The 11,789-nt window shown below is 38.2% G+C and overlaps 1 protein-coding gene across 1 annotated transcript; it reads right to left on the bottom strand.

Moving 5' to 3' along the window:
- Positions 1-6,944: 6,944 nt before the first annotated feature.
- Positions 6,945-10,039, bottom strand: LOC125657203 (chromosome alignment-maintaining phosphoprotein 1-like). Its single transcript, XM_048887864.2, has 2 exons — positions 9,958-10,039; positions 6,945-9,619 (listed from the first exon to the last, which is right to left on the bottom strand). The coding sequence occupies exon 2, from the start codon at positions 9,587-9,589 to the stop codon at positions 7,289-7,291; it is 2,301 nt and encodes a 766-aa protein (XP_048743821.2). The 5' UTR covers positions 9,590-9,619; positions 9,958-10,039; the 3' UTR covers positions 6,945-7,288.
- Between the last annotated feature and the right edge of the window lie 1,750 nt (positions 10,040-11,789).

Here is an 11,789-nt window from a genome sequence, read left to right as displayed (position 1 = left end):
TCTAATTATATCCCTGTAACTGCATTTGTTACTACGCAATGCACCACTCGTTCATTGTAAATGTAGAAATGCTTTAAACGTAAATGTAGAAATGTTAAATGTAACAGTACTATTATCCCTCTCTTCTTCCGGGGGGGGGGGGGGGAGATATTGCTTTTCTACTCTCTGTCAATCCGTCCGTTTGTCCATCTGTCTCACAGAATCTTGGGAACTCTTCTCCTATATGACTTATCCAATAGACTTAAAACGTTGTACAATGCTTTATTGCCATTGGTAGATGCGCATAATCTCGTGGGAATCTAGTTATTTCTTAAAAGTTATATGGATCAAAAAGGGGCAGGGAATGTTTAATAGCTTGTGAACATTTCTCGTACATGGCTTATCGTATAGACTTAAAACTTTGTACATGTACAATGCTTCATTAGCATTGTAAATGTGTATATTGCCGAGATGTGAGGATCCAATTATTTTCCTAAAAGTTATAGTTGTTTCTTAAAATTTCAATGCAATGATAGATGTGTCCCTATCATATACTCCATAAATATTGCATTCTAACAAGGAATACGTAATTTCAGTTAAAGCAGTTCAACGTTCATACAAATCACAGACACTTGTTTCTGTAAATACATCACGACCTCTGTATACTAATAAGAACATTATCACTTATTCTAAAAGATCCTAAATACAGAGAACCTCGGTCTTTTAATTGGCGACAGAACTTCATCTCTGTTATGAATTCTGTCGAAGATTATGCCAGACGATGGGCTAAATACCAAAAAGAAGAACATGATACATTGTCAGAATGGGTTAAAAGCATAAGAGGAATATTAAAATCTCGCATTAGACATATGAAAACAAAAGTACGTACCATCTATCCTTCTGTGTTTAGTAAACCAGAAGTGATAAAAGAATAAATAGGTTACATGAGGAACATATTTTGGTTCCAGCTGACAAAGCTAGTAACAACATTGTCTTTGTTTGTAAGGCTCATTATTACAACTGTATTTAAACGAACTTGGCATTAATTCCACTTTTGGTAATCATACTTATATTCTAACTGCCCTTTCAAAAGACGAAGTTCTTCAAAACCATGCTTCAGTTTTAGACACATTTAACATCCCAGTCAATGGGTCGAATGAATATGAGTTACCGTACCTATACTGGATTCCTAAACCACATAAAAACCCTTACAAACAAAGATACATTGCTGGATCCAGTAAGTGATCCTCACGAAAATATTAACAGCTGTGAAGGAGAAACTTTAAACTTGCTGTTCGACTACATATGCCAAAAGTGGTGTTAATCAAATGTGGATTCTAAAAGATTCTAACGAACTTTTAGTAAACTTGAAATCGCAGAATTTTTCATAAATCAATAACATTAAAACCTATTACTTTTCAACACTATACACGACCATTCCTCACGATAAATTAAAGACTAAACTTTTTGACATCATAGACAGTTGCTTCTTCAACAAAAATGGAAAACGGAAATATTAATATCTAGTGATCAGTCATTCAAAAACTTACTTTGTTAAACACCACTCTGATTCCACGCACAAGTACTCTGAAGTTGAAATAAAAAAATATGCTAGAGTTCCTCGTTGACAATATCTTCGTGGTCTTTGGTGATCAGGTCTTCCAGCAGTCGGTTGGAATTCCCAATTCCACGAAATGTGCTCCTTTGCTAGCTGACCAGTTTCTATATTCATATGAAGCAGCATTTATTCAAAAATTTCTACGTGAGAAGAAAAAATCTCTCACTGTGGCCTTCAATTCGACATTTCGATATATCGATGACGTTTTGTCTATTAATAATGATAACTTTCATTCGTATGTCGATTTGATATATCCCTGTGAGCTCGAAATAAAGGACACCATAGAGTCGTCCACTTCTGCTTCATACTTTGATATTTTATTGAAAGTAGACATTAACGGCAAATTGACAACTCAACTGTATGACAAACGGGATGATTTCAGCTTCTCCATCGTCAGCTTCCCATATTTATGTAGCAATATTCCATTATCACCTGCATATGGTGTTTATACATCTAAACTGATTCGATATGCAAGAGCTCGTTCTGCGTATAGTCAGTCTTTTAAATCGAGGTAAGCTACTGACAAACAAGTTGATGGTGCAGGGGTTTCAACAGTCTCGATTGAAGTCAGCATTTCGCAAATTCTATGGTCGCTATAACGATCTAGTTCGTCAATACAACCTATCATTGGGTCAAATGCTGTCTGACGTGTTTCATACCGATTGTTAAGCCGTTCTTGGCACACTAATTTTGACTACGGATAACTCCGTTTACCTCACGGCGGGTGTGACCGGTCGACAGGGGATACTTACGCCTCCTTGGCACCTGATCCCACCTCTAGTGTGTCCAGGGGTCCGTGTTTGCCCAACTATCTATTTTGTATTGCTGGTAGGAGTTATGAGATTGATCACTGTTCGTTATTTACTAAAAGTTCTTTAGAAATTGTTTTTTAATCCACATTGGATTTACACCTCTGGCATTTGCAGTCGTACATTATGTTTGAAGTTTCTCCTTAACAGCAGTTAATATTTTCGTGAGGAGCAACGATAGGGGCTTGGTAGAACACTTACTGGGTTTGGCGATGTATCTTTGTAAGGGTTTTTATGAAGCTTAGGAACCCAGTATAGGTACAGTAACTCATTCATCCGACCCATTGACTAGGATTTTAAATGTGGGTAAAACTGATGCATGACTTTGAAAAATTTCATCTTTTGAAAGGGCCGTTGGAGTATAAGTACAATTACCAAAAGTGGAATTAATGCCGAGTTCGTTTAAAATACAGTTGTAATAATGAGCCTTACAAACAAAGACATGTTGTTACAAGCTTTGTCAGCTGGAAAACTTATTCCTCGTGTAACCTATCTAATTCTTTTATCACTTCTGGTTTACTAAACACAGAAGGATCGCAGGTACGTACTTTTGTTTTAAGCTATCTAATGCGGGATTTTAATATTCCTCTTATGCTTTTATCTGTATTTAGGACCTTTTAGAATAAGTGATCTGAGGCCCTCATTTTCAACTATATCAACATCATCAATAATGACATGTCCAGCTGGACTATAGTTGAAAGAAGATGAAGAACAAGAACATGTTGGTGGATTACGTATAAGATGGTCTATATCTAGGCACCCCAAAGTTTGTTTATAATTAAAAAGTTTGGATGCAATAGTAGAAGTATAGCTGAAGAATATAAAACTTGAAAGAAGTTGGAATATACGACTGAACCCTTTAATGACGAAGGATATTGCTTATGTTGACGGTATCTATTCCTTTGTTTGTAAATTTGAGCTCAAGGAACTGGCGGTATAATTTGGAAGGAATACCATCCATGACCCGCGGTGTTTTAAAGAGCCTGTGATTGGAAGCATACATAATCATAGAGTTCAGTCTATATTCAGGTGTTGAAAAATCCAAGTATAGACTAGCTGTACCTACTTCAAATAACGTATGTAAAACTTGCAATGGAACAGAGTAAAGTTTTGTTCGAATATGATGTGAACCTAATTGTCTGTTGACGTAAGGCAAAAGTGAATCAAACATGACATCATTTATACTTGGTCTTCTATATGAACGACGTCCATGACTGCATTTCCGTCTTTGAGTATTGGGAAAGAGTCCTATCACATTCACGTTATTTCCTTGTGAACTAGTCAAATTCCCCACATCATATACATTATCATTGCATCCATATGGAAATACAGTGCCTAGGGTCCTGATCCAGTGATCTTCTCGTTCACTACGAAAAGGGGTACTTGATGTAGGATTGTTTGTGTGATGGTAATTTTTTTCCCAAAATCCTTACCTTAATGGACAAGATGGACTGGTCCGGTGCATTAAAAATGCTTTTAAAGAAGTTGGGTACCACCATTATTTATTTGAAATCTATGCCCCGATATTCTTTTATTAACTGAACCCTTGGCTTCTCCCACATAAATTAAGCCACACAGGTTACATTCAATGGCGTAGACAACATTAGAAGATTTACAAGTCAAATTATGAAAAGTTTTGATACAGAAACTACGTCCAGTGAGATTACTATTCAATGAATTTCTTGTGATCAGTATATCACAAGTTTTGCAATGTTTTGCAGAACATTTTGAGATCGAACACATTGGATCTGAAAAGGAATTTGGGTATAGGGATTTTGGTTTCTGTACCAAAGCTGACAATTTGACGATTGTACATATGACAAATCTTTGATATATCGAAGGATAATCCGAGGGACACCAACCAATCTGTAGGAGCCTGTGTCCCTTATAGACTGCACAGAGTGACACCTTTTTATCCTGGGCGACGTGTCAGCCAGTATTGTTTCGTTATTGTGTATATTCATGAAGGAACATATATCGAGCGACAAGTATCCTCCGGGAGAGACTGTCCACCAGCAGGGATACAAGCTCGATGGTTAAATGAAGGTTGAAGATAACGAACATTGATCAATCTCATAACTCCTATAAGCAACCCTTATAATACAAAATAGTTAGTTGGGCAAACACGGACCCCTGGACACACCAGAAGTAGGATCAGGTGCCTAGGAGGAGTAAGCATCCCCTGTCGACCGGTCACACCCGCAGTAATCCCTATATCCTGATCAGGTAAACGGATCTATCCGCTGACAAAATCAGTGTGTCACGAACGGCCTAACAATCGGTATGAAACACGTCAGACAGCATTTGACCCAGTGATATTATATATTGACGAACTAGATCGATATAACGACCACAGAATTTGCGAAATGCTGACTTCAGTCGAGACTGTTGAAACCCCTGTACCATCAACTTGTTTGTCAGTAGCTTGCCTCGATTTAAAAACTGACTATACGCAGAATAAGCTGTTGTGTATCGAATCAGTTGAGAGCTATAAACACCATATGCAGGTGATAATGAAATATTGCTACATAAATATGGGAAGTTGACGATGTAGAAGCTGAAATCATCCCGTTTGTCATACAATTGGGTTGTCAGTTTGCCGTTAATGTCTACTTTCAATAAAATATCAAAGTATGAAGCAGAAGTGGACGACTCTGTGGGGTCTTTTATTTCGAGCTCAAGGGGATATGTCGAAACGACATATGAATGAAAGTTATTATTGTTAATAGACAAAACGTCGTCGTAGCTTTTTTTGTATTGGTACTAAATTGAAACTAAATGAATGTTTAGAAAGAGGTGGTTTTCCTTTACCATGTTTACCAAAATTTTGAATTTCATAATTCCAGGGGGTAGGAGTTTCGGTATCAGGGCGTGACGAATATGATCAGTGATTAAATGTGTTAACAATTGAACATTATAGCTTCTTACTGATTATTACGATTCCAATTCTTGTCAAATTTGGTATGAAGCATCTTTTGAACAAGGGGGACATAAATTGTAAATTTCAGGACTTGTGTATTCCGGGGCTAAGGCAGGACAACATCAGCCAAAATTGACTAATTTTCAAAACTCTTCTTCTCTAAAATCACATATCCTGAAGAAAAACTAAATACATGATGATGTAGAGTAGGGAGGTCTCTACCACAATAGTAAATTTGATGATCCTCTGAGTAGTGGTTCTGACTCCAGGGCAGGCCAGACTTGGTATATATAGTGTTTATGTGTAAAACATATAAATAATATCTTCTATAATGCTATTGATAATAAATTGAAACTAAATAGAAGTTTGGAAGGAGTAGGTAGGTGGACCTTTACCAAAATTGTAAATTCCATGATCACAGGGGGTAAGGGCTTTGGTTCCAGTCTGGGGACAAAGTTATTATTGTGATAATTGTCTTTATCATTAGAAAGACTTCTTTAAGTTTGCTGATAAGTATAAAAACTATATGCATACTAAGGAAGGGCAAAAAAGGACGTACCGAATTGCGACTTTCACCATTCCAGAGTTTCAAATTCGCCATATGGTGTTAATGTTACACATATTATATAAAGTCTGTCATCAGTATAGACACTTTTAGGGTCATTCAAGTTTTGAGAACACATCTTGTTTTATTCTGTTGCAGAATACATTTATTAGAATTTAGCTTAGATGTGCAGAATAGGACGTTTTCTATATTATATCATACCCCTTGGGACTGATGATTATTTTAACTAATACACTGGTGACCGATAAGGCATGTGGGTGTCTTCTTTGCAAAATGGCTTGTATAAATTTTGTCAAATTAATTTTCAAGCATTCTAATTTACTGTAGATTCAAGTTTGTTCACACCAAAATCCTAAAGGCAGGGATCTAGAAGTTTTAGGATTGAATGACTCCAGCTAAGATCCCTCCCATTTCCGTGAAGTAGATTATTGGTAATAGAAGAAAAACTGAAGTGTTATGTGACGCTTCTTTGTCAAAGATCAGAACCAAAATGACAGTTTATGCGAATGCTAAGTCAAATAGATCACAAAATGATATTTGAGACCGCCGCGGTGATCTAGAGGTAGAGCATCCGTCCCGCATGTGAATGGTCGGAGTTCGAAACCCGGCCGCGGCCAACCCAAGTCGTCAAAACAGGTAGTGACAGTTCCATCGCCAAATGCTCGGCATCAGATGTGAATGTCACTGGTCCTCGTAGATGACCTTAAAAACGGATGCCCCGTGTCACAGTAGGTGTTGCTTGCTAAAGAACCCTCTCTGCTCAATAGCCGTAAGCTCCGAGCATAGGCCTAAATTTTAAGCCCTTCTCTGGTAGTGGTGACGTCTCCATATATTAGTGAAAAATTCTCGAGATACAATCAATCAATCAGAATGATATTTGCTTTAGTCTGACGAAGTATTCGCTGAATCAATAATTAACAAACAGAATAATGTTCAATCAGACACAAATAAACAACCACAAATCTACTGTTTCAATACACAGGTTACTTACACATCACAAACACTGCTGTAATTAACACACAGAACTGTAATTAACACACAGAACTGTAATTGAGACGCAGAACTGTAATTAACACACAGAACTGTAATAAACATATAGAACTGTAATTAACACACAGAACTGTAATTAACACACAGAACTGTAATAAACATATAGAATTGTAATAAACACATAGAACTGTAATTAACACACAGAACTGTAATTAACACACAGAACTGTAATTAACACACAGAACTGTAATTAACACACACAACTGTTATCAACACATAGAACTGTAATTAACACATAGAACTGTAATCAACATACAGAACTGTGATTAACATATACAGAACGATTATTAACACTGCGTTGATAGATGTGATTAACAAATTGTTGAGATGTGTAATTAACACTGTGTTTATAGATAATAGATTTTCTTCACTTTAGCAATGTCATACTCAGCCACAAAGAGGTTGTCTCTGATGTCCACACATAAACCCCATGGAAACTCTAAATTCTGAATGTAACGGAGGAACTGTCCGTCTTGATCTAGGATGTGGATACGGTGATTCCAATAGTCTGCTATCAGGATGTGACTCTGGCTGTCTGTAGTGATGCCGCGTGGATCAAATGAATCCTTGGTATTAGAGGGATGACCAGTGTATCTAAATCGGGGTTTTCCTGACTGATTGACCACCACTACTGCACTAGCTGACCAATCAGCCACACAGATATCAAGGTTCCTATTCTCACTAATGTATTTATAGCTATCACCAGCTGAATAGAGGGGACGACTCTGATCATCAAACTGAATGGTTTGTGTTTCTGTGGAGCCAGAGTAACGCACAACTTTAGATTGTATTTCATCATCACTGATCATGGTGACCAGGAGATCATCAGAGGAGGTACTGCAGACATAGCGAGGGTACCACCCCTGTAGTTTGATCAAGGTCTGTATCTGTTTATTCTTCACTAGGTTTACAGTGTTATAGTCAGTATAAACAAAATCTCCATCTCGTGTCACTGTGATGTCCCATGGCATGTTCCCTGACTTGGGTTGTATTGATGTCAATAGTTTTCCCTGGAGGTTGAGGAGCCGCATGGTTTTGTTCTCCCCACATGTCCAGAATTGATCTTCGCTGAGACAGCTAACACTGTGTAGTATGTAATTGCCATACCCAGTGTCTATGGTGGCGGTGAGTCGCGGTTCATCAAGCAGTGGAGGAGTCGATACAGCTTCTGATGACCTCATTGGTTTGACTGGAGGAGACGATACAGCATCTGGTGACTTCATTGGTGACGATACAGCTTCTGGTGACTTCATTGGTTTGACTGGAGGAGATAATACAGCTTCTGGTGACTTCATTGGTTTGACTGGAGGAGATAATACAGCTTCTGGTGACTTCACTGGTTTGACTGAAGGAGACGATACAGCTTCTGATGACTTCATTGGTTTAACTGGAGGAGACGATACAGCTTCTGATGACTTCATTGGTTTGACTGGAGGAGACGACACAGCTTCTGGTGACTTCATTGGTGACGATACAGCTTCTGGTGACTTCATTGGTTTGACTGGAGGAGACGACACAACTTCTGGTGACTTCATTGGTTTGACTGGAGGAGACGACACAGCTTCTGGTGACTTCATTGGTTTGACTGGAGGAGATGACACAGCTTCTGGTGACTTCATTGGTTTGACTGGAGGAAATGATACAGCTTCTGGTGACTTCATTGGTTTGACTGGAGGAGACGATACAGCTTCTGGTGGCTTCATTGGTTTGACTGGAGGAGATGCATCTGCTGGTGACTTCATTGGTTTGGCTGGAGTAGACGATGCAGCTCCTGCTGACTTCATTGGTTTGACTGGAGGAGATGATACAGCTTCTGGTGACTTCCTTGTGTCGCCATGTTCTTCTGTGTTAATGGATAATGGTGACACAGAACCAAACATTTCACGGAGCTGGTCTGTGTTTATTTTCTGAGGAGAGAAACTTGGTAATGAAACTCGGACTTTAGGAGGCAATCTTCTGAACTCGTTATTCCTAGATTTGTAGGTAGAGATTAGAGAAATATCATTGGATTCTAATATTGCCTTCAGATTTACAATGATTTGTTTGAGTTCAGTAATACTGTGTGTGATTTCATCTGTGTTTTTATTTAAGGCAGCCATATGTTTAGTTTTCATCCCTGCAATGTCGGATTTCCGTTGGTTGACAATGGCGGTGATCTCTCGGTGCAAGATTTCTCCTTGTTGGTCAGCAGCTGTTGTCAATTTCTCATAATTCGTTTCTAACCCCGCTTTCTCAGTTTGGACATCGGACGCCATTTTTTCATAGCGGGGATAAATTCTGGTCTTAAGTTCTTCCAAATCCTTTTGTAAACTTTGTGCTTTAGAGCCGAGTTTTTTCAGAACATTGCATAAAATGTGCCCTCTATGTTTATCCGAGACGCAAGTAGAACAGACAGGAACGTCACAATCCTCGCAGTAAAGTTCACAGTGTTTGTCGGCATGTTTCGGACATTTGGGGTAGACTTTAGTAGTAAAACATTTCTCTCTGAACGGTATGACTCGGTGTTTTCTTGACGCATCCAAGAGATGTTTACCTACACAGTTAGTACAGAGATTGATTTGACAAAATTCACAGTGGCTCTGAAGGGGGAAAGTTTCACAGAGGTCACACAGCAGGACGTCCTGGGCACTGCGCTGGGGGTGCAGCATTTCTGGTGTCGGGGTCACATTAGTAGTTCACTGTCAATAACGAAACGAGCATTTACTTTTTAAATTTTAGATATAGACGAGAACTTCAATAAACATGTTACTTATAACCAATTAAAAACAATTTACACGGTAGAATTACGTCAGCTCTATCATTTTATGATCTAAGAATCATAATTATGTGTATATTAGAACGATAACATTACGGTAAGTAATGCCCCCTGAATTACAATATTCTAGAATTTATAATGATCATTATTAGCCAACCTAACCTATCAATGTCATGTATCACCCAAAGACATAGCTTATACAGTTATAACAATTTGGTGACATTGTAATATGTAGGCCTATAATATTCAATTTAGTCTTACCTCTAAATCCAACATGGCCTCCGTGATATTTCGACATCAGTATAGTCCTATGCTTTAAATACCCGTGTTTGGTGTGATCGATCGCGTGTACACATCTCCTGTTTGAATGAATTTTAAAGTTTACATCGATCCAGTTTGGTGCACACAAATGTTGTCATTGAGCAGTGGAGGATCCAGGAGGGGAGGGGGTCGTCAGAAAATGTTCCAAAAAAGGTTAAAATAGCGCATTTTGAGTACCCCCCCCCCCCTTATTTGAAAACTAAAATTAATGGTAGAATCCCTCTTTCAAAACTCCCTGGATCCGATCCTGTTAAGATTGCTTAAAAACATTCATGTTAAAAAATTTAACCTCGTGTGCATTAATTTGGGTTCTTGGTTCATTGTAGTTTCATTCCGGCCAAGATTTAAATCTGTGAACCACGAACTTGCCATTTTTCTTTCTACCTCGAACGATGGAAGATCCAACCATCTGTCTGACGTCGAGGAAAGGTCCCAATAATTGTTGAGAAAATAAAGAGAGAAGAATATCTGACGAGGCAGTATCTGAGATACTTCTTACTGTACACACAGTTCTAAAGGTCTAGCACCTATACTTTTCTGTGGACTTATTCCCGCTTTTATATATTGTGACATGAGAGCCCCCCGCATAAGCGGGGAAAGAGTCTGAGGAATATCGGATTTTACCGCCACCTGCACAAGGCTATGCAGACCTGGCAACTTCATGCTCTTAAATTATTTTCATTAACTAAGTACTACTATAAAAAAAAGTTTATGCAATTGTGTTGGGATAAATAAATAAAATTCAGTCCAGTTCAATGAATAGGTAAATTCAAGTTCAAAGTAATCTAAAAGAGTCAAAAGTCATGAATGTCGGATTAGTGGCGATACGGACGCGGTTGAATTGGTCAACTTGATCGTTATACATGCAACGACCATAGAAGTTGCGAAATGCTGATTTTATACGAGACTGTTGGAACCCCTGCACCATCAACTTGTTTGTCAGTAGGCTGCTTCGATTTTTTTTTAAAACCTGACCATTAGCAGAACAAGCTCTCTTGCGTAGAGATAGTTGAGATATATAAACACTATATGCAGATGATAATGGAATATTACTACATAAATACATGTATGGGAAGTTGACGATGGAGATGCTGACATCATCCCGTTTGTCATGAGGCTGGGTTGTTAGTTTGCCGTTAATATCTACTTTCAATAAAATATCTAAGTATGAAGCAGAAGTGGACGACTCTGTGGGGTCTTTTATTTGGATTTCACTAGGATATATCGAATCGACATATGAATGAAATTTTTTTATTGGTAATAGATGATACGTCGTCGATATATCTAAATGTCGAATCGAAGGCCACAGCAAGATATCTTTTTCTTCTCCCGTAAAAGTTTTTGAATAAAGAAGGTGTTGCACGTCTCAGGTTAATTTCCCTAAAGGTGTTGCATGAAAAATCGAAAAATTAAGTTATTCAAATATATGATAAAACCAATTGGAACGTTAGTAGAGTACTACCTTAAATGGCAAATATGCAATGAGTATAAATATGAATGAAGGTAGAGTGCTGACACAGAGCTCCGATTAGGGAAAATTCCCGCATCGGTGCAACACCCTCTTTCGCTACATAGGAATATAAAAACAGGTCAGCTAACAAAGGAGCACAATTAGTGTCCATAGGGATTCTAACAGACTGTTGGAAGACCTGATCACCAAAGACCACAAAGATATTGTCGATGACGAACTCCAAAATATGAAATATGGATGTTGATCAGAAGAGTGTTTATTGTATGTTTACCGTAAAAAGCCTATTGCATTCACCCATATA

Source organism: Ostrea edulis, chromosome 7 (assembly GCF_947568905.1).
Source record: "Ostrea edulis chromosome 7, xbOstEdul1.1, whole genome shotgun sequence".
Lineage (NCBI taxonomy): Eukaryota > Metazoa > Mollusca > Bivalvia > Ostreida > Ostreidae > Ostrea > Ostrea edulis.
This window is presented reverse-complemented; position numbering and strand designations above follow the sequence as displayed.